The following is a 24,179-nucleotide window of genomic DNA, read 5'->3' as shown; positions in this document are numbered from 1 at the left end:
ATTCAAATTACTGTGCCTAAGGGGTAGGGAAAAGAGGCCTTTTATTTACAAGAGCAGTCATAAAATTAAACTTTAACCTCTTAAGAGTCAGCAACTGCCTCTCATCTATTCCTGGTAAATGAGGAGATACATGATAGTACAGTTACACACTTTATTTCTGAGAAAACTGACAGATTTAAGCAACAGGTCTTATAATGCTAAATGAGAACATTAATATTGCTGTGGCTTTACATAAGAACATCACCGTTTTAACAATGATTGATACAGAATATTTTGTCATGCAAATCACTTGTGTACACCAAGTAATACTCATATCAATACATACCTGTACAGTATTTACATTTTATATTTAAACTCTAGCTAGAAACATTTTCCAAGAAAATATAGAAATGAAACTGGTAAGCCACAAGTCTTAATTTGTAGCATCTGGTCTACAACAGACCCAGCTTTTCCAGCAAGCATATCTACATAGATATGTAATAAATCTTAAAAATATGCAGTTTTTTATATATGAAGCATTATAAATGCTGCTCAGTTTATAAAGGTTCAGTTTTGTACCAGCTTAAAACGGTTCAAAATGTTAAGTGACACAGAGCTTATTTTGTCAGAATATTGTAAAATTTAAGTCAGTCCAGCTGAGCTTAAGTTTTGTGTACAGCTCCCTTCCAGCTGCACTGGCACCGTGGCTCTCACTGCCCCTGCAGCTGTAAAGGGCAGAGTCAAAAGCAAAGAGCTCAAGAATCACTCAGGTTTCAGTGCAGCAGGAAGGGAGAATCTGTTGTCCCCAGAGGACTTTTCCTCAGCATGGCCAAACTGTAACAGATCCTGCTTTAGGCCACTGAGCAGCCACTTTCAAGTAGCCACCCCTGGACTTGAAGCCCAATAAAAAAGGGAAAGGTTGAGAGATTTTTCTTCACCCTCGTGGATAGTACCTGATACGGCCAAAATTTTCACAAGCCACTTTGTTTTACTGGCCTCATGGCCAGTGGAAATTTTGGGCCAGTTTCACTCCCCTGTTAATACTGTTACAAAGAGCATCTGAAATCAAATACAAACACACACACACACAAACGCTATTCCATTAGCTTTGGTAAATTAAATAGATACATTGAGCACCACAAGTAGCTGTTTAAGATGTTGCATTTCAATGCTAAGAAATAATGTATTTCCTGCTATAATAGCCTCAGTTACATGTCACTCTAAATAATTATTTCTGCTCGATATAAGAACTTCAAACTAAATACAGCAAATGAACTCTCAAGGCATTTCCTTCATGCTTATAGGCAGACATCCTCACCTGGTTAAATAAATAGATTTCCTCAAAGGTGGTATTTCAGAAGATTTGATACAAAAGTGCTTCATGGCTTATTAATGCTTTTGTAATCTCACATTTCTCCAGAAATACTGTATTTGCTGCCTTTCACCTTTATGCTCTCTAGTACCACTGATTTGGCTTGTCACTATTTGCATTACAAATCTACTTGTCCACAGCTATGACTGATGTAGCCAGTGCTTGAAAACAAAATGTCACTGCAGAACAGAAGACTCAAAACAAGTGCTGGCAGCAGCTCCATCATTGTGCTGCTTTGCAAACACAGGACACAAAACTTAATTCATTTCTATAAAGAGTTTAAATGTGTTCCATTAAGCAAAGATATCCCCACACTGACACTTACTCAAGGATTCTATCCCTTCTGGCTGAGTTGTATTCCTTTGGAAGCACTTGGATTTAAACATTCACCCAAGCAGTTCCACACACGCTGGGGAAAACCTAAAATGTAGGAAAGTTTACTTTGTTCTTCTCCTCTCAGCCTCTTTTGCAAACATGCAATAAAGCAAAACACTCACACGGCTGACACCCCATGCAAAACAAGGCAAATCAGTAAGACAGAACAGTGAAACAGACTCTCCCTCACAGTTCAAAGGAGATTTCAAACAGATCAACTTGCTAAGTCTGTGGGTTTGCCACTGCAGCCCATCTTGCTACAACCGACCCAGAGATGCTCCTGTAACCAACAAGCAAAGCTGCTTTTAACGTTTTGGGTCTCCAAAGCATCCACTGGCACAGTAGGCACAGCTCAGGCTCAACAAGTTTTTCCGAAACTGAGTAGTAACAGAAGCAGTAGAGTCAAAACCTCCCACTTCCTGCGCCCATTGTGGAATTAGGGGCTTTACCTTAAGAACAGTATGTGTGCTATCAACAGAAAAGCACTGCAGTAAAATCTGCTGCAGCACTTGATGTGTTCCTGAAAGACCCATGAGTAGGACCACAGAAAGATCTTCCACAAGTTTCAAAGACAGACACACGTGCCTGTGGGGAAGCCTAGCTGCACCAGGCAATCAATGTGTAATACTTTATTTTTCAGTAAAAACATCTATTTTTTTCAATTTTAACTGCTGAAGCACAAATCTGAAAATTGCCTCTAAGAATGCAATAAAAATGCTGAACTTGTATGAACTTGCATGAACTCTGTATGCCCAAAGTTTGTTGTCAAGCAAAGGAGCGAATCCTGCTTGTTTAACTCTCTAGGGCTGCATCTTACAGAGACAGCTCACCTTCCTGGCTCTTCCCTTTAAAAACGTTGAATGCATGTGAAATTATCTGGGGGTGTTTTCACACGCAAGGCCTAAAATCACACAAGCCCTGTCATCTCTCTCCTTTAGTAGCAACTTAGTGTTAATCAAACTACATCATCTCAAATGTAAGAAGGACGTTACTGTATAAAAAACAGATTAAACCAGTCATTAAACCCTAGTGTTTGTTGTGAGTGTATGAGCAGGCAGGAGTGTATTTTAGCCAACTGGCAAACACCAGACCACATCTGTACTTTGTGTCATGGCTCAAACCTCTGCTGCTGGGCCCTGCCTGTATTTCAGTGCACACTGACAAACCCTTTGGCACCACGAGGTACCTGCTGAGCTGCCAGTCACTGTGTTTCTGAAGAAAAGCTATTTCCATGAAGGTGGGAGAGGAATCCTGAATGAAAGCTGCACTCAGCTGTTACTGTGAAACACACACGACTTGAAAACTGACGCTGGGATTGTGAGGTTTCTGCTTACAGGAAAATGCAGTGCCAGATCATGCCCTGCTCCACTGTTGGTGCTGCACTTTAGTGAGAACTCAAAAGTCTTATAATCACTCCTTTTATGGGAAATGTGCTCAGGTAACAGGTAGAGGACATTTTAGTGTTAGCCCTGGACTCCTTCCCTCCCAGCCCAAGTAAACTGGAGTTGTCACTAATGTAAGTGAAAACAAGGCTTCCATGTGTTCAGTTGCATTAAGTTCCAATATAATCATTCTCTGGGATTTGAAGCTTGCTTCAAATTATATGCCAGTAACTATTTACCCTGAAAAAGTTTTGCCAAGTTTTTATGCCATAATAAAATGTATATATATGTATATATATATATAAAATTTACAGTTGTCTTCACTTAGTTTGTCCAATTTCTTCTATCTCTCCACTGTACGCTCAGTTGTTGGTTGATGCAGCTTTACAAGCTGCTGATCATGTTCTATTTCTTATTTGCAATTCTTCGTTTCCTTGTTGCCAGCATATCATAAAAGGGATCCCTGCTGATACTTGCTCTGGAAGAGAAAAAAGGAATCATCAGTTTGGTTAACAAATACCTAGTTCTGAAAACTAAAACCTCTCATCCTTGTGGATGACTCCACATTCTTAGTAAGATGGATGGCTGACTTCTAAGCACCACAAGTATTTCTTTAGCAAAAGATGCTATTCAGCTGTGATTTGTAAAGAGTTCACATCTTCACATCTTGACTATTATTTATTTCTTTTAAGTGGGTCTGTTAACACACCTTCCAAGATAAAGTCAGGCTGTGGAAGTTTAAAGCTGCCTGTGAACATGCTTAAGAAACACGTTACTGAACTTAATTATTAAGTGAAGTAAGAATCCAATAAAATTAGATTTAAAGACAATCCACACAAGGTTTTACATTTGCATAAAACAGTAAATCCTGTTTTCCTCATTTGAGTTAGCAGCAATACTTCTTTAGGACCAGAGAGTAACAGGAGATTTGTATCTTCATCCATCAACCCTGCAGAGCTCATTGTTAATCCTCGAGGACATTGCCACATCAGAGTTCTTCAAACAAGTTACAACAAATTCTCTCAGTATCATACTCTGAAAAGAGCTTATACTTCATTTCTGAAAAACATTTAAAACTTTAAACTCACTTGATAGATTTAATCCACTCTTCCTTTTCTTCTGGGGTGGGAGCAGATATTCTGTACACTACATGGTTGCCTTCCACCACTCTACCATCAGCTTCAGTTTTACATGCTTTAATTACTTGACCTTTATGACTGGGGTTGTAGAGCTCAAAGCAGTTCTGGAGGGTAGAAATGAAGTAATAAATTTGAAAGAACAAAACAAAACTGACAAATAAATTCGTTTAACAGCACGATTAAGTTCCCTATGGTTTACTTATCTTCATTTAGAAAATAAATATGAAACTGTCTTACTGGTTTCCTAGGGTCTTCAACTTCTCTTATGCTAAGATTTTCTAATGGAATAATTCCTCGAGGTTCTTTGTCCTAAAAAATTAGGAAAATATCACATTATTGGCTACTTATATGTCTTGATTACAAAGAGAATTCACCATGATATATACTCACTGTTGTGTATTCAAAGTAATACAGGCAATTATCAGTCAGAATAAACCATCTCCGTTTCCATGTTTTTACTCTTCCCCCTACAAACAAAAGGATTCCAGAATTAAACATGTGCTACCATCAGGGCTTCAACAATGGGCAAGGAAATAATTAAGTTTTGCTTATTTCTCAAAGTATGGTTTAATTGCTTAATGGTAAATGGATCAGGCACAGATGAGGGAGGTTAAAGGAACATGTTACTGCAACTTGTCCTGAGGCAGCATCAGCTTTGGAGGTGCCATCAGCCACAAGAGCTGTGGGCAACCATCAGTGGCCAGACCTGCTCCCTCTGTCCAGGCCCTCACACATGTCCACTGCACCAAAAATCCCAAGTCTGCAGAGTGCTGGACACAGCCAGTGCTGCCAGGGAGCCCTGGGCTGGTCTGACACCCCCAGCTGCTCACTCACACCAGCACTGGCTGCAGAACCAGCAGCTGGGCCCAGCAACAGGAGCAACCCCCTGGACAGCTTGGCTGGGGCAAGGGAAAGGTCCCATCAATAAAATTAAGGGCATTTTACCACCTTCCTGTCACTCCATTCACAAGCAAACACGTGATTAAGAACGTGTCTTTACTTTCAGATTTAATGTCAAGTGTGTAAGGTGCTTATGAACATCACTAACAGAACAAATATGATGTCATCAATGAGGAGCAAATCCTATGCCAAAATATACCATATTTACTAATTTGTCATCTTTCAGTATTTTTAAAATATCTTCATGGGTCATTATATCATTGAGTACACTTGACAGAAAAAATAGCTACTGCTCCAAAAATGCCAATTTTTCCTTCATTAACAGTTCAGACAACAGCAACCACAGAGTTCCTTTTCTTTACACCTGCTAATGTCACCCTGTAGGGAACAGTTTCTTTTTAGAAACAGTATTGCTTTGGCCCTTTCAGTTGTTTTGCTGCCACTGGCTGCTTCAGAACACACCTGGCTTCCCACATTTACACTATTTTAAAACTCATTTCCAAGAAGGACAACTGTAGATAAAGCATTCATGTGTTATTAGTTTAAAGGTTTAGATACACCATAGTTATCTGACTTCAGGATTATGTCACCACCTGTGCATCATCCATTCAGCAGTATTTAATTTCATTAAGCCAACATTTCAAAATAGTTGATCTTGCTATTGAACACCTGTGCATAAAAGAGCACCATTAATACACACAAGACACCCAGTTTAATCCAAGTGATATAACCAAATTTAAGACATAAGCATAATTTTTTAATCTTTTTGTTCTGCTTAAGATAGCTGGGTTTTTGGTTAATACAGAAATCCAAATCATATTAAAGAACAATTCTAGGGATATCATGACATTTCTTGATACCAATCTACTGCATATTTGCATTGCAGACCAAGTATGTGGCACATTGTACCTTCCTTTTGCTGGGTTTCATGACCTGCACAATAACCCAGTGCTAACACACTGCGACATTCAATGTACTCAAACTTTGTTTCCACCAGACGCACTCATATCTTAAGAAAAATTTAATCTGCAAGCAGGTGTGGTGAAATAAGTGAAGGCAAAATAGTGCAAGATGCAGAAGCCGTGACACAATGAATGGTTGAGTGAACTGGAGACAGTGAGGGAAGAACTGGTGGCATTTTAGTACAACCACTGTGACAGATCTGTAAATAAAGCATGGCAGAGATGTTCAAACTGGCACGTAAGTCACTAGAAAAATTCCCCACCACCTTGACCGAGAGCTGGTTCAAGTATCAGGAAGTATTTGGGCTAGGAATGATGAACTCAAGCTTGACTCACTTCCAGACCAATGGAAGAGCAGCCGCCGAGTCACGGTGACTGCCAGGGCACTCCCTGCCACCACCTCAACGTGACTCGTGTTCACATAACCCAGGACCAACTGCCATGGCTTTAAGTCACGTTCTGCTCTCCAAGGTTAGCAGATTAACATCACTTAACATTTTTATGGCCCTAAACCATCACCATGTTTTCCAGGCTAACAGTCAATATCAGCTATCAGAGGTCATGGCTTGCCCAGCTCTAGCAGAAAAACAGCTCAGGAGAGAGAATGAATCAAACAGGGAAACAGGTTACTATCACAGAGCAGCTTAAACTGAACAAAAGTGCTTCTCATAAACTCTGATATCATGCCAAAACACAATAAAAAAAATCAGTAATAACCACATATTTAAAAGAAGACCTATTTATAATTTGAGAAAGAAACAACAGACCTAAAACACACACTCCCAGAACAATATGAATTGCCAAGCAGTAAACAGCAGTTGAGCTTGCTGAATGTTTTCCCAACAACACTCCCTCTCTCTGGAAAAGCCAGATTTCTCAAACCTGAAACCTTTTGTAATCATGCTGCAGTTTTGATGAAGCTTTTGTCATGAAACATCTCCCAGCTCAAGGGAAGCCACAAAGAGTAAGCATTTCCAACAATCCTCTTACTGCTCCCTTTTCCCTGAAACAGCCAGTAGCCCACTGGGTTACAGCACTCATGGGAGCCATGAAAACAGACCTTAAGTCCCTGCTCCACCAAGCTATCAGTTACTCTTCCAAAGAAAAGAAAAATGGAAAAAAAAAAAAAAAAGCAGTCAGTCAGGATTTTTTGGCAGGATAAGGAACTACTCTCACATGCAAGTCCCTGTCTCCCCACGCCATTACTGAGTTGCAGCTGTCAACAGCACAGAAACGCTAATAAAGCTCAAAATCTAATCTGTACTAATCAAATTTGCAGGGGTCACCACATAAAACACATTTAATATGCCTTTACAATGGGCTGCAGCCCAAGCAGCTGGCTGATAAGGCACTGTGGCCTGTAAACTCTGCACATGACATTAATAGGTAAAAACATGTGATAATAAAACATTCTTGTCCTTGGCTGAGATTGCTGTAGGCTCACAAAACAACAACAAAGGGTTTAGTACCGTACTTCATCTCTTATTCCAGCTCCCAGCCTTTTAAAGATTAAGACTGGGAGGAATTAAGTTAGCAGAAGAGGATCAAGAAAACCAGAGTATGAATTCATAAACATCTACAGAAATGGAGAGATAAGTGACATACTTCTGAAAGATCAAGCTGATTACAAAAATGCACAGACATCTCAAATAATGAAGTATAGAAGCATGGTATCTTCCACAGCATGTGGAAATGTAAGTAAGCTACAAGGAAAGGCTACAAGGCAAAATGTACAGAAACAGAAACCCTCTTCACCTTTGTAACTCAACATAGGATTTTTTTTTTTTTTAACTCTGAGCAAAGTACAAACTAGGCAACAAGGTAAAAGAAACCATCTATAATAAAAGGAAAAACAACTGGCAATGACTTAGGAAACAAATCTAAGTAAAAAAGGCCTTAAGGCTAAAGGCAACAAGGTATCTAAAGTTAGAAAATTCTACCCAAATCTTCAGCTCATTTATATAAAAGTTTTAGAGCTGAAGGAGATGCATACACCAAGAATGTTTTTTCTCCTCCTGAGTTCATTTAGATATCACCAGACAGAAAAGACTCAGCAACTGCACAGCTGGTTGGATCAAAGTTTGGCTTTCTTTTAAAAAGCATTTTCCCTTGACCACAGCACTGATTGCCTCGACCTGGAAGAGCCTCAGTCACCACAAGAGCCAAGCAGGTACCGGAAGGCACCGGTTTCCTGATCACCCGGCACTCTTCTCTCACCCCAGATCAGGGAAGAGAAACAACATCCTCCCAAGGACAGATGTGCTGGAATAAGCACCACTGGAGGGACAGGCCCGGATGTGAAGCTTTTGGACCATCTCCAAGCATTCCGTAACCGCCTGACTGGCAGAAAAAATTAACACACTCATATGTCTGGCTGGAATCATTTCCTCTCCAGTTTGGGGGAATAATGTCACAGTTTCCTTCAAACGAGAAGAAAATATTACACAAACCAAGAAATTTGCCAAGAGAAGCTGTTTAAGGCGAGGAAACATCTCCCTGTGCAAAACAGATCTAACTTGGGCACTAGCAAAGAGAGCATAGGCAACAATTTCAAAATACCTTAGAGCGGATGGCAGAAAATTTCATGGTACCAACACCACTCATTAGGCAGAAAAGTCTGAAAGCTCATAACGTGTCAAGCTGCTCCAAGGAGGACTCACTAGCACTCAGCAGGTTTCAGTTTTTAACTTGCTGCATTCATTTTCATTACACCATGCTTCAAACAATGCAGAACTGAATGATAATTTAGGTCTACCAAGATAAAGATGTCTATTTATAGGCTCTGGCTAAGTCTAGATAGACAAAACCAGAATTGCTGTCTGGCTGCCAGGTTTGGCACTCGGACTTAACATGGTCACCTCTGAACAATTCAGAGCAGCAAACTCTCCAAAAGCTTTCTGCACCCTCCCAGCCTTCTAAAACCCAGAGTAGTCTTTTGGACAGATGAATTTTACAATATATGAAATTTTCACGATATCCTTCTTCTGCCCAAAGAAAAATCAATATAGTGAGAGATGGAATACTAAAAAAAGGGCACAACTGCATAAATGGGAAGAGCTGTGAGAAACACCAGATACAAAATACTGTCTTGATATACTCAGAGCCTGCAAGTAGTCTTTAGTCATGTTTATAGTTTCATTTAAAACTTTCTATTTCAGCTTTTATGCGTTATCACAACTGAGCACTTAAACCCTCATAGAGGAGTTCGTCTCCTTAGCATTTCAACAATACACAACTTTTTAGTATCAGGATCTTCTAGAACTGAAGGAAGCCCTACCCATTTCACAAGAAGAGCTTCCCAACAGAAAGGACTGTAAAAATGCAAACCATGTGGCTTGAGACAGCACTCTCAACATACAGTTTAAGACTCCTAGCAAATAGGAAACTCGAGGGAGAGGAAAGAAATAAAATGGGGGGGGGAAAAAAATAAAAAGACTGTCAGGTTTATTTCTGGTCATTGCATCTAAACTAGCAATGTATTAGTCTGTACCAGTCTGTCTCTGCTGAAAAAAAATGCAGTCTTTCATGGAAGCACAGCTCCAGGCATTCCCAGGCTGATTCACCGGAGGCTTCTGGACACGTTTCATTTCTTTATTCAAATAACCCTCACACTGTGGGAGTGTTGCGTGTAACACCCTTCTGCTTCACACACTCTTTTACTACTGGGTTTTCTGTGCTCTGTGTCTCATCTGCATCCCACACAGCAAAGACTCAGGCACAGTTTTCAGTCCTCTGACCCCTGGTTTATTGACTTTGCACCAGAGCCAGAGACAGCCTGTGCAGAAGTACCTGGCAGCTCTCACTTACTTTCAGTCATTGCTTCCTCAATTTCTTGGTTCCTCTATTTTTCATTAGATCTATTTAATGGGCAGTTTCTTCCACAGAGGATGTTGCCACTTCTCTACACACACTCACACTTGCCTGCACTCACATTATGTGTAGAAGTCTATGAGGGAGCACTGGCAACAGCAAAGGCACAGCACAGCCTTATACTCAACCTCTTCTCCAAGCAGCACATTCCACCTACATCAACTTGAAAGGCTTTTCTGTTAACCATCATCTCATACTACCAAATGGAGAAAAGCTGCAAAGTCACGTTTGAAATTGTGCCAGCTGAGCCAATACAGGTCAAAAAGCAAGAGCTTTGCTTTTTTGTAGTTAGAAAAGGAGCTCCACAGCATCTGTAGCACAGAGGTCAGAATACGACAATGCAGAGCATGTGAATGAATTCCAAATGCTTCCTTTTCACATCCACTTCCTTCCAGCACAAGCATGACTACCAGGTTCCAGGTGCAACCAGCAGAGTGGGCCCAGGGCTCTGTCCAGGCTCTTTTTTCACCATCCTCCCCATGTGCACCCCAGCACACATCCCTTTTCACACTTCAGTCACCATTCTCCAAGTGCAAAGTTCTTCCACTTTAACACATTCAAGTGGCCAACAACTGACTCTACTGAAGTGTGTGCTGGTGTTTAAATCTTAAAAACTTATTGTTTTGAAAAACAACTGTTAAAACAAAGTGTCAGTCTCCTTTATATGGGAAAAAAATTCCCTAAGGTCAAGTGAAAAAGTGAATCCCATCAACTTTACAAGAGTCTGTAAAAACAAAGGCACCTTGCAGTGCCAGGAGACTGAAATACCTGAGGTTTCTGCAACCCTAAATTTGATGCACATTTAAGACTCTGTTAAGTGAGCTAAATGTATTATTTAAAAGGGAAAATAAGCAGGAAAAAGAACAGCTTTTACAACTGTAGTTCAAATGTAATCTATCTTTCAATAATCTATTATCATTGATAAACAAGTAACATAACCACTCTGAAACTTCATGACAGAGTGAGACATTGTTTACTCTCAGTGGAGATTATTCTTTCCTTGTTATGTTTTTCCACGAATGAGAGAAGTGTGCTGAAGTCATCTTTATTTTTCTGCTTTACATGTAAACGCTTCCTTCTTTTGCTGAACTCACTTGCATGTGAGTTAGACACTGACATGCCAGTCCCTCAGAGCACCACTGATGACACTGTTAGTGACACTGAGTGAAAAAGCAAAATGCTACAACAAATCTGATTTAAAAAAAAAAAAAAAAAAAAAAGAAAAAAGAAAAAACCAGGAGGAAGGAGGAAGAAAATAAAAGAATGAGCAACTGAAGAAGAGGGGACTGGAAAGCAATCAGATACGTACCTCCTAATGCAGAATAAGCAGAGACAGCCAGTCACAGAACAGAAAGGTGATAGGTCATAGGCCATAAGGAAAACAAGAAGGCACATTTAAACCACTCATTAAAAAATCATAGCCAAAACCAAACCAAGAGAAACTCACAAATAATATGGAAAAAAAAAAGACATACAAAAGTAACTATTTGAGGAGACATCCTTTTTTTGTACACAGAAAACTGTGTTGAAATATCACACACAGTTTTCTGAAATGACCTTATGGAGACTTAGTTGTTATTTATCAGTCACAGCATGTGGTAAATACCATGTGGTGTTTCCTTTTTGCCGCCGAGTTTTTATTTCTCAGATCTCAGAAATAAAACTCCGAAGTTTGAAACAAGATTGCTAATTTGGGTATGCAAAATAAGAAGTAACAGCCTTCAGACGCAAAGGAGCTACTTATTTTGGTTCACACGTTTTTAAATAAAAAGTTCAACCTGTTACCTTCACGAGAAAGCAGGTAGACACGGAGCAGCAAACATGCTAACAATGAACAAACATACAGCAGCAGAACTGCCCTTGTGACTAACCTAATTTCAGCAGCCAACCTTCTCTATCTGGATTAAAAAATGTATGCGTTAGATCATTTCCATCATCCTCTGGAATTTTAAATGGCTCATTCTTAATACTTTCATATAAATTCTAGAAAAATAAAGAGGAGAAAGACCTTATTAATAAATGTCTTAAGAGAAAATGCAACCAGGATATCTTATTGCTTCATAGACCATTTCTATAAAAAGCACAGGAAATACTGTCCATAAAATTCTGGACCACCCCTTGTCAATCTTTGCTTTCTATTTTGATCATGATTGATTTTAAACTACTTCATCCATAAGCAAGTCTCTCTTCAGTACAAATTTCTTAAGCACTCCTAGCAACGACAATTTTATTTTATCTTCAGCATTTAGTATTTCAAAGGTTTCAGGATCAGTCTCATTTAGTACAAGTTTTGCCAAATGAATCTGGGTTTTCAGAAAATGGTGTAGCCCATCACACTGTCTTACAGCAGTAAATATTTATACTGATTTCTCAAGGAAGGAGCTCCACAAGACACATGAAAAAAAAAAGAGACGCAATAAGGAAAACCAAAAATTTTTACTATTTTTTCTGACTTATCTAGAAATACTACTCTTTTTCATAAGAAGCCAATTGCACAAGAATTTTGCCATAAGCAAACTACTGAGAGATGCACAGAGCATTAACTCTGAAACAGCTTGTTCTCAACAAAGGTTGGATATAGGGAGAACTAGCTCAAAGTAGCTGTGAATATCAGAATGTGCTTCTTTCAGCTACTCAAATGGTTACACATCCTAGAAAATGCTCCCTTGCCTTCCCTTGACAAATCTGCCTGAGAACTGTTGTACATGCTTTTAAGTCTGCTATTACAAACACAAAGCCAGGCTTTGTCTTACCCAGCCTAACTTACCCTTAGCAATTCCTCTGGAAGGTCTCCACCTTCATTAATTCCACGATTCATGGAGATAAACCTCTCCACTGTGGGTTTATCTCGCACGTTGTGGTTGTGCAGGCTGGTATTCAACATAATGATGGCAAATGAAAGCACGTAACATGTATCTGAAATCAGATTCGAAAAATGGTTTACCTTCCCATGTGCTGTGTGTACAAACCCGTAAAATTAGTATATACCTCATCCTGACTGATAAAGGAACACTCAAAACATCCTGAATGCTGTACATAAAAGTCTAAAATCTTTCTTTAAGCTGTTGAATTAAGCCCAATTTAAAAAGTTACAATTCAAATAACAAACAAGTATAAGAAAATTGTATGAGAATAAAAAAAAATTAAACTCTTATGAAATCACTGCTATCACCCTAAATTAACATTTCACTTCAAACGCTGAAGTGTTGCGCAAAATGTTCTCTGCACAGATTTTGCCTAAATCATAGTGGTGGATGCTATAATAAACCTGGTCCATCAGCCTCCTCCTACTCAAAGTATTTCCAAAGCTCTCTCCAAAGAGAAAGAATGGTCTCTTCAAAATAATATTTTGATTGCATTTAAAAAGACTGAAAATTACATTGACTCAATTTTGTGGCATTCAGCAGGCAGCTAGCACTACTGGATAATATCAGAAGATGACAAAGGAAATCTTATCATGCTTCTTGCCATGGTTATGATTATAATAAATTCTCCCAGAATTCAAGTACAAGACTCTGTGTAAGAAAAAGCAGGATGAAAACCTGCTAGAGAGAGGAAAATTGTGCCTGCATCTTCAGCAGTTTGTTTTCAGTAGCTATTTTCCTCTCTAGCAGCTACAGACCTGCTTTACACCAACCTTTTCCCATCCTATCTAATCCTCAAATTAAGTGATCAAGAGCAAACTATTTGTGTATATAACCAAACAGACCAAAAATGCCAGGGCATTCTGTGTAGTTCTGCGAAGCTTTATAAATGAAAATGCATTCTGACCATAAGTTTGCACCTCCTGGCTTAGACAGTCACATGTTCTCACTTCCCAGGTATTCCTCATTTCACATATTATTTTATCCTCAACTTCCAAACTGGCCATTATCTCCTTGCATCAGATGTATAAGAACATACACATATATATATAAAATTGTATTTGGATCATTCAAGTACTTAAGAACTCCTGTTTCCTGTGACTGACCTGTAGACTGGAAGACTCCTGGGTTACAAAGGCAATAGCGTGAAGCAAAAGCTTCCATCATACGGTCAATTTTTTGAGCCTCTCCTGGGAGTCTGAAGCTCCACAGAAACTGCCTACAGAAGGGAAGAACAGTTGTTAGACTCATTCCAATATTTACATAGTAAGTATTTATTACAAATAACCCAAAACAAACGGAAAAAGGAAAAAAAATCAGCAGTGCCTATATAGAATGTCCTAGAAATATGTTCTCAATCTCTCAACACACAAGTCAGGAGCTATTATAAAGCAACATGCACAGATGGCTAGCCCAGTAACTCAGCCAGCAACACTGCATGCTATCAGGCAAGATAATATGGCAGTTCATATTCTGAGGCTCTCTCTTTTTTCCAGCCTAGTAAACAATTTTCTGTATGCATCCCATTTTTGCCACGAGAATGCTATGGGGGGAAAAAATGAGTTCAATCCTCCCTGGGTTTCCTGGCTACAGAAAGCAAAGAACAGTCAGCTAGACTTTATTCACAATGTAAAAAGACACAATACACAAAGTATTTCTGGTGTAAGGAGAGAGAAACAAGGAATACAGAAAGACTTAACATATTTACTTAAATTCATACAAAACCTTTTAAAAATGGTAACAACAAGAAAACCCCACTGCTTAGAGAGGTGCTGCCTGTCTACTGTAAGCTCAACCTACAAGAATCAGACCTAGGTCGTAAAAAGAGCAACTCATGCCATCATTTCAGTAATTTTGTAATACATGCAGCAGATCTTGCTGCTTCTTAGCACCATGAACTGGAATACAGAGTTGACTTTTGTAACTATTTCTACACAGAGGTACACTGGAATGCATACAGGACAGAAGTCTTCACAAATTTATTTTGGCACATGGTGGCACTAAAATGTTCCAATTAATTTCATCATTTATTCTTTTATCTCTTAGCAAAAGAATTATCTGAATTAAACCAGGATCTAAACCAGCAAAGTTACATGCTCTGCCATGCAAAACAAGTTCTCACTATTCCCTGTACACTGGATGCCATATAACAACCATTTGTTCCTGTCTTCACCAGTTTTCATTTCAGGACATTATATTCAAGTGTCACAGGCCATCTTTAGTTTGTCAGCTCTATATACTGTCTTTACTCACCTCGTGCAAGGTTCCAACCCAGATCACGAATTTTGTAAGCTACCAAAATACAAACATTTAATAGTAGCAGCTGCTGAGGAAGAAGAAAGTCAAACCTAACATCAAATTGGGTAAAAGAGACAGGAATACGAAGCTTCCCAGACAAGCTTCAGCAGCCACAGAAAAGGCTTCTTTGGCTCAAGCCTCAGGCAGCTCAAGTTATCATCACCACATCATTCAACCATAGCAAAGCTGTTCTGACTCCACATCACAAGGCACTGCACCAGAAACAAAGATCACACGGACACTTCCATTTATCTGGTGTCAGGAGGGAGTCACTCGCGGCAAAAAAAACAGGCAAAACTGTCTAAGCCAACTTAATTTGCTCAATCTGTTACAGATTTTCACCAAGTTGAGAAGGGATCTCACAAGGTCACCGTATGCAAGCATCCCAGATAAATCAAGGGAACTGTTCACATAGCAAGGGGAAAAAATAAACTAAGAAATCACACTTTCTTTCACATGACAAGTGGGAAACTGAGGGAAGCAGAAAGAAATCACTCATTTCAAAGTTTACCTCTCTGTGACTGAACATAATCAGTGACTATGGTCAGAGGATTTCTCCCCCTCCCTGCCCAGAAGGACAAGTTGAGGTGGAAGAAAAGGAGGAAGAAAATTATTTAAGTAAAGAGTTTATTTCTTTTTTAACCTATCTCTGTGCTAAGATAGAAAACAGATCTTCAAATCTCCACATATGGCAGGCACACCAAGGAGTAACAGCTGTTTTAGTTGCATGTATTTGTCTGAAATAATCAGGAGTTTTCACCCCCAAAGGTAGCACACACACAAGCCATCAGAAGGGTTAAACGGAGCTGTCTCTGCTCACTTGCACAGTAATTTGTACAGTTGTGCTGAGCTGTAGAGCAGCTTTTTTACAAATAAATCAACACAGTGACTCATATAAACATGCAATTTGATAAAGGGAGCTCAGGTCAAAAAACAGAAAGAACTCACCTTAAGGCTTGTACAAGATTGAGATCAGCGAACTCATGGAGTTCAACAAAAGCCTGAAGAACTTTAATATTAAATTCATCTCTGTGAAAGACAAATTAAATAGATGATTACAATTCTGATCTTTAAAGACTTGATAGATACTTTGATTTGCTTCTGAAAATAAATAAGGAAATAAACAATCATACTGATCAAGTCATCAGAAAATCTACACATTTATTTGAGAGGTATTTTAATATTTAACACTAGTACTTCGCCCATTTTTGCTGGTAGGTTAGCAAAAGCCAGTACATTTGAACTGATTTTAGAACTGCTTATTTAAATGACCTAAAAAATAGCCTTGCCTTCTTTGCTTCATATTTATTATTACTGTGCCTGCCTTGACATAGGAGGATACCTGAGAAATTTATTCAGTAAGAAGTCTTTTGCAGAAATTGTCACGAATTCTTAAAACAATGGTTAATGTAAAACTAATTTCCTTAGCCATACAACACATGATAAGCAAACTACCTTTTTTCCACTCTAAGAACAGAAAATATTAAAGCAGTATCTTAATTTATGTACAAAGATAAGAAACAAAAACTTATTGCTTCTATTGAGTCTATCCAAGAAAAAGAACAGCTTTTTAGAAGTGCTGCTTAGCATGTACTCTTACTCCATTCTCAAAAACTGGTACAACAAAGTTTAGTAAAATCAGAATAGGTTTTGAATGGACTTCCTCTCACCCATCTCTTAGACTGGTATGTAAATCATGAGCCAAATTATGCTTTGTTTAATACAAGGGTGCTTGAATGCAGAAGAAACATTTAAACATTAATGAACACAAAACTATGTGGATGGACAGAACTTGGCCTAAACCATGCCTGAGTTCATGTGCCAGAAGAATAAAGGTTTATAATCCTTAGGGTGTGCTTTAAATACATCACCAAGACAGAATGCTGCGTATCAGCCTCCACCCAAAAACAGAAAGGTGTGCACCCACCAGCAATTAGCTGCTGCTTTGCTGACTAACTGCATAGTCAGACTAACCTGTAACACTCAGGAGGAAATACCTTAAAACCAACTGTTCATTCATTAGCAGATTCCCACATTGTTTACAGAAAAACACACCAGTTCTGTCAGCAAATCCAAGCAATTCTCATCAAATTTAGCAATGCACAATTCAACTGGGCAACTACTTTTCAGTGAAGTGGCATGAGAGTGTAATAAAAGAGCACTTGAGAGGGGTATGTTTTTACTCTAAGCCAATTATTTATTTTGTTTATAGGCATGCAGTACTTGTGCTGGGTACACCTCCCAAGACACAAGCCAAATAACACAAATGCTCCAGGAAGCCACTTAAAAAAAGAAGTGAAGAGTTACCCACATAGAAAGAAATCTTAACTCTTTTTTAGGATGTAATTCATCCCTCATTTATTATTATTTTTGCTGTATTTTTAAGCGTTATCTCATTCCATTTTTACATTCACTTTTTTCAGTTTGCTGAGTGCTGTTAGACTATAAAAGTCAGTAATTTAGAATATATCCTTTATGGAACAATGTTATATAAATATTTCATTCTGTTGACTAACCTTGTCTTGTCTTCAGCTATATTTAGCTAGAATACAGAAGTAATTTATGATGGGCCCCTGAGAGGGGGTGGCAAAGAAAGAGAGAATGTCCTCAGACATAATTCTGCTGTATAAAAACTGTTGACATGTCTACATGCTCTGCACAGTGACTTCATAACAAAGACCTATTTTCAAAATGCTCGTATTACAGTAAAAACTTTCACTGAACCTATGAAAGCCAAGAGGAAACTGCTGAGCAAAAACCACGCCACTGATGCTGGAACCAGACTGAAGAGTGTCTCAAAAGGGACCTGCCACAACCCATCACCACAGGAGCACATCCTAAATGAGTCACCTCCGAGAGCTCCCTAAGTGGCACTGGAACATGTGCCAGCACGTCCATACACACACTCCAACCCACTGCACTGCTGCCTCTCTCAGCTGCCTTTTTAAAATCAGTTCCTGGGTTGCACAGCAATGCAAGTCATTTGCATTCTGATTGTGTTTTGCAACAGTGTGCATAAAAATGCACACTGCATGTTTACTGTACCAGGATTGATAAGCACTGGGCGCAGCTGCCCTTGGAGACGCCTTCTTAGCAATGGGACTTCTGCACGCAGGGAAGTGACTACACCAAAACCTGCTTGTAACTACTGTCCCAGGAAGTACCTCTTTTCATAAGTAATTTCTCTACTGTCAATTATTACTGACTGTAAATCATTCCTTCTCTGGACACAGTACTAAGAGTTACCAGTAGTGTTGCAACACAACTCTCAAACATTCTAAAAGCTCATGGTATTAAATACTGCACTACAGACAAATGTTTTGGTTTACCCCAAACAGTAAGTTACAGTTAATTAAATATCATTCCACAATGTACCCATTTAAAAATTAACAACCTAACAGGAAGAAAACCTATCACAATACTGTAGCAGTTTTACATCCCCACTGTAGCTCTTCCAGATCTCAGGGTACTCAAGCAGTTCTTCCATGCAGCCTGTGAAAGGTACCCAAAACCTGTACATGTGCTTTGTGAGCTCAAGAGCAAAGTTCCAATATTTCTACTTTACCTTTCACCGAGGTAATCTCCAATTACCGTTTTATTTAATCCTTCTCCTTTATAAAGGAACTGTGCAATGTCTTCTGCAGTGTTGTGCAGGAGGTCATTTTCTATCAGAAACTGTATTCCCTAGGAAGAGCAATTCCAGAGGAAAAGGAATGTTATGTCTTCTTCCACAAGCATTTATGTAAATATCACTCGTAACATTTGGTATTAATATACTGACACATATACATAGCTGAGACATATACATAGCACATTAAGAACTACATTAACTGACAGATTTTTATTTCTTTTAATAAAATGGTAAACAAATGCTTTTCTGTTAGACAAGCAATATTTAGTCCTGGTTTTAAGATGAAAATGAGAACACATTTTTAAGGCTAGAAGTACTAGGTGGCAGTTTGAATCCCTAAACCACAGAGAGATCAAATATTAATGGAATAACGATTGCATGTTGCTCTTTGGAGCTAATGTGTGAGCTGGCCTGTTCCCAACATTGCATAAATGTCTGCAGAGCTGTAATCTGCAAAATCATATAATGAAGAGGTACGTAGAAACAGCTTAATTACCACCATGACACAAAATAAAGCATCTGGTATAATCTACAAACTGCAACCCAATACATCAAGCCACTACTTGCAGAAGGAAGTCACAGCTGAAGATACTGAAACCGGTTTAAAAGAGTTTATGCTGACACTGGGATTATCAGTGAATTCTGGTTGTGCTGGAACTAAACTATTCACAAAGGACTGGAGCTACACTAGTCACAAAGGGCTGCTCAGTCAGGCTGCTACCAAAGGCAGGTGGAGAGTCTTACCCTGTCCCTCAGAGGGTACATGATCAAGCCCCAGGACTCCTACTCCTCCACAAATTACTGCCCTACAACTGGCACACTCTAGGGAAGCCCAGAGACCTCTCTGCAAAGCGGCAAAGAAAGGAGACTAAGAGTTACACAGAGATTATGGAAAGGATGGAAGGGACATTGTTCTGACACCGAGCAGGTCATGCAGGGATAACCATCCTCTTTACAGCCCACAGATCCCAACACAGATGTTGCTACTCCTGATGATTTCTTCAAACTGTAACATGCTGGTGAAAAGCAGAAATGGAGACTCTAAGTAACCTTAATGTCTTGGATTCCAAATAAGTACCGAAGAGGTTAATAAATTATTACTAATATGCTCTACTAGAATATTTCAGAATTTCAGAAATATTAGTTTTTCAGTTTCTGCAAGTGGAGTATTATTTACTTCATTTCAACTGAAAAAATTGCATTTTTTTTTGATATAGCATAGATAGCCCTCTAGTAACATTCAAGAAAGTTACTATCCTTCTGTTTGGTTAATTCTAGTTTTTAAATAATAAAATGGTTGCCCGTCTGAGAAAAAAAAAGTCAGTTTTCTGACTAATTTAACAAAGAAAGTGAACTGTGATGTTATAAAGCTTGAAGCTTCCTTTAGAAAGTCTGGAATGCAATTCTCTCAAAACAATTTTATCATCATCTGAAAACTTTAGATGCCAGGCTGGTACTCTGACAACTTAATATTTTCGTAAGTCATTTCATAACAGATATGATTTCTTTACAAAAAGTATATCCATTATATCTTGAACCAGAAATTGCTGAGCTTTCCTCAAAACTGATCCCTTCAAAGCTTATTTGTACAACATTTGACTACAAAACATAATACTTTTTCCCATACCAAGTTATCCAAAAGCTCTCATCTCTGACAATAGAATCTTTCCTCTGATATCAGAAACAGCAGATTCCCTTGTTCAACACCTGGACCATATTATTCATGCTTAGTATAAATAGACTGATCTGAATAGGTGTTTTGAAGTTGTGCAAGTTACTGATAATGGACTTGACTAGAAGTATGGAAAACAAATTTCTGTGCACAGAAGCAGACACTTCACCATACTGCAAAAATCAATTTAATTTTCCTTTTCCTGGATATTTTAAAAATCATTACTAAGATGTTAAAAAACCAGAAGTCAAACAGACAGGAAAAGGAATTTGTCTGGGACAACAACTTCAGCATCTGGAATAAATGGCAAAATAGGCCAAGCAAACCCCCATCACCTCCTACACTATCTTTTGTCTTGATGCAAATTTTCTTTCTGTAGACTGACAGGAGACAGATGACAGCTGTACTAGTTTAACTTCCCCACACAAAACTCACGGCTACAGACATATTTAATATTCCCTACAAATATTGCATGGATTTTTTTTAAATCACTGCAGCAAAATCTGCTTTGAATTTCATCGCTTTTACAGTAGTTCAATTACAAATTTTGCAGTTATTTAAACCCTGTCTTTGTCACAGTGAATTCATTTCCCGGGCCCAACACAGGCAGTACCAACTTCAGCACTGCACAATTTCAAGCACCACTTTGTCTGTGCACAGGGATTCTTGAAGTGTTTTACAAACTTTTACCATTACAGCCCTTCCCACATGAGCTCACCAAATCCAAACTCCCAGGTACCCTCTATGACATCATGGAAATACATAAAACACACCTATTTTCAGAGGGAGCAAGGCAGAATTGCTCTACATACACACTAGAATGTGTAAAGATCTTCAAATACAATGATAAAAGAAAATTACCTCACTGTGTTCCTGCTAATACAAAAACATGAGACCTCTGTTACCTGGTTTAAAGGAGGAAACTTGGTAGATTCAACCCAAGTATTACTACCCCAGTTCTCTGGCATTCCTAAATCCAGATACCATCTTCCCTCCTGTTTATGAATGAAAAAAAACCTTTTCCCAATGAACCCAAGGTAGCTTTTCCCAGCAGCAGAAGGATGTATACTTGAGCTGTCTGTAACTTAATGTAGCAGCTGCAAACAACACCATGACCCAGCTTTAGAGCAGACAGCTACTGCAGCCACCACTGATCCCAGGCACTATTAAGAAATTACTATTCTAAGACTGTTTACCACATTTAAATTATGTTGCAGTAGCAATATGGCCATAGCATCTATTTATAGAAATAATTTCATCCAGGAAGAACCATAATAAAAAATAGTTAATGCTGGAATGAAAGCATCTGACATCATCCTGTGACTTTGCCACAAACTTCTAGGACTTGAAAGAGCTGGAGGACAACAGGAAAGTACCAGGATATTTGGGGGTTTGGCCCTCAGCAGAAGTTAGGCAGTCACCAAAATGGAAAATAAAAGACATGGCCAGCAGTTTAGAAAGGGTTCTTGCACTTGAGAATTTCTGGCAAACTGAAACAGTCTGAAGAACAGAAGCCATCACTGTACTTGGAACATTTCAGAAAAGACACCAAAATGTAAATTAATTCAATACAATTGGAAAGAAAACATGTCAAGAACACAGAAAAACAAATGCTAAATGATTTCCAAAAAGACCCTAAAGAATACTCTTCACAATTTCAAAATCTCAATTACAAACAATAGAAGACAGTAAAACAAAGGAAGGAAGATGAAAAATGAAAAGCAAAGGCTAAAGGTCAAATATGTCAAAGAAGCTCTTTTATTGTAGGGGATGTCTGTAAGAGAATGTGCAGGTCCCCGAATTTTCCAGAAAATTATCAACTATTTAAGAAACAGAGAGGCACTCCAGAAAGAAGAACTGCATTACTTCTTGGCTAAATGCAGAGCAGATTTCTTGAAACTGGTAACCAAGTTTGTACAAGTCAGATGGGTACACATCTATATGTACATACATATACACACATACAGATGTTCACACGCGCCTTTTCCACAAACAGACTTTAGATATCCAAATACAAAAGTCTACATGAGAACAAATTAAAAGACATGGTAAAGGCATTTTGAAAGATAAAAATAGGAGAGCATTAAAGAATAAAAAGTATGGCCTCACTAATAACCACACATCAAAAATTTTTTTTAATTATATTTGACATATCAACATAGAACACCTCTGTCAGGTACAAAGCAAGCCAGGTCAATCAATATCTGGCATATTTGATTGTTGATAAGTAACCTCCATTATCAAAGATTTGCTTAAGTGAAAGAAGCACACAACTGGCACATGACCTGATCACTGCTTCCAATTTAACCCTCTGCTCCGTGTGTTACAGGACATGCAGTAAGGCCTGTGAACTTACATTATCAGAAATGTTTCTTAAGAAAAACATGAAAGTATTTGTCACAGATCATACTACAAGCAGAAACTTGATTTCTGACAAGTAGAAAAAAAATTTCTCTACCTTCTTAGGGTCCATGTTGAATTTCTTCCTTCCCATGGCTATTTGCTTATTTCTTTGTGTAGTTTTGCTACATATGGAGACAAAGAAGAAACGAGCACTTACCAGCTGCTCTTTTACAAAAACAACAACTTCTGGATGAGCTTTTAATTTGTATTTTGGCTACTTTGAATGTTCCATTACAAAACCAAGACATCCACTTTTTATAACGGAGAAAATTATGATACTATTTTCAAATCCCTTAAGCGACTGCAGCTTCAGAGACCCATATCCTTATCAACTGGACAGTAAAATATTACACACTATCCAACATATTCTCTAGCCAAACAAATGACGCACCTGCATGGGATAAAGTCAGGCTTTAGAGACTTTATAACAGACTAAATAAAGGTGGATCCATTGTTTGTTTAGCATGGGAAAGGTATTTTCACTTGCTGTTCCTGGAAGACCAAGGTCTTAACTGAATCATGTTCATATGTTGGCATTACTTACCTTTCTTCTACACTAGTCAGATTATCAATTTCAGTCATAACCTCAGCAATTTCAAATTTTAATCTCTGTCAAAAGAAGGAAGGACAATACATTAACCTACACTAGAACTCCTTTTGAAATCATCTATCATATAATAATATGATAATTGGGTTCTATTTTCTAATATTTGTTATTTACCAGAAGAAAAGTGAACAATCTTAGGGCTTCCTTAGATATTTAAAGATTTTACCACAACTGAATGACTGTTAAACACATGAACCTGCACTCCCAGTGAGTGCTTGGGTCAGAGCACGAAGACCAAGCTTCCATTATCAATTAAGATTTCTTTATCCACATTTCTCACTTGCTCCTATCCTGGATGCAAACCTGCTGTTTAATGAGCTTTTGATTATACAAATCAAATGTGGACATCTGCACATATTGCATTACAAAAAATTCAGAAGTTAATATTTTTAAAAGCACACATATGATGCATAAATCCTGTTCATAATTAGGAGTATTTAGCTTAAGTCATTTATATGCTTTTAAAACCATTACCTGAAATTCATATCTAGGTCTGCAGCTTACTGTAACTTAATCTACTGAAGCAGTTTTCTAAGGATCTTTCCAGTAAATCAATTACCTCAATATCATCAATCAGTTCTTTTTTCCTACGACGAATATTTAGAAGCTCTTCTCTTTCTTCCATGGAGAGGTCATCAGGCACTGGAACAGAGCAAAACGTACAATTCTTTAGCATTTGCAAACATACCTCATCATCACAGAAAACTTAATAAACTGATTAGGAA

General features: G+C 38.4%; 1 protein-coding gene across 3 annotated transcripts in view; it reads right to left on the bottom strand.

The window, feature by feature from the left end:
• Positions 1-137: 137 nt before the first annotated feature.
• Positions 138-24,179, bottom strand: part of CYTH3 (cytohesin 3) — a 48,911-nt gene continuing 24,869 nt past the window's right edge. For 2 of the 3 annotated variants that reach the window (XM_032126321.1, XM_032126322.1), the window contains exons 2-13: positions 24,014-24,096; positions 23,392-23,456; positions 22,903-22,969; positions 18,707-18,825; positions 16,090-16,170; positions 13,950-14,062; positions 12,747-12,895; positions 11,850-11,962; positions 4,638-4,716; positions 4,485-4,556; positions 4,197-4,351; positions 138-3,586 (exon numbers count right to left, since the gene is read on the bottom strand). In XM_032126321.1, the coding sequence (XP_031982212.1) occupies positions 3,514-3,586; positions 4,197-4,351; positions 4,485-4,556; positions 4,638-4,716; positions 11,850-11,962; positions 12,747-12,895; positions 13,950-14,062; positions 16,090-16,170; positions 18,707-18,825; positions 22,903-22,969; positions 23,392-23,456; positions 24,014-24,096 (1,169 nt within the window). In that variant the 3' untranslated portion in view covers positions 138-3,513. Of the gene's footprint in view, positions 3,587-4,196; positions 4,352-4,484; positions 4,557-4,637; positions 4,717-11,849; positions 11,963-12,746; positions 12,896-13,949; positions 14,063-16,089; positions 16,171-18,706; positions 18,826-22,902; positions 22,970-23,391; positions 23,457-24,013; positions 24,131-24,179 lie in introns of those variants that run through there. The other variant, XM_032126320.1, reaches the window with a different exon arrangement.

Source organism: Corvus moneduloides, chromosome 16 (genome assembly GCF_009650955.1).
Source record: "Corvus moneduloides isolate bCorMon1 chromosome 16, bCorMon1.pri, whole genome shotgun sequence".
Lineage (NCBI taxonomy): Eukaryota > Metazoa > Chordata > Aves > Passeriformes > Corvidae > Corvus > Corvus moneduloides.
This window is presented reverse-complemented; position numbering and strand designations above follow the sequence as displayed.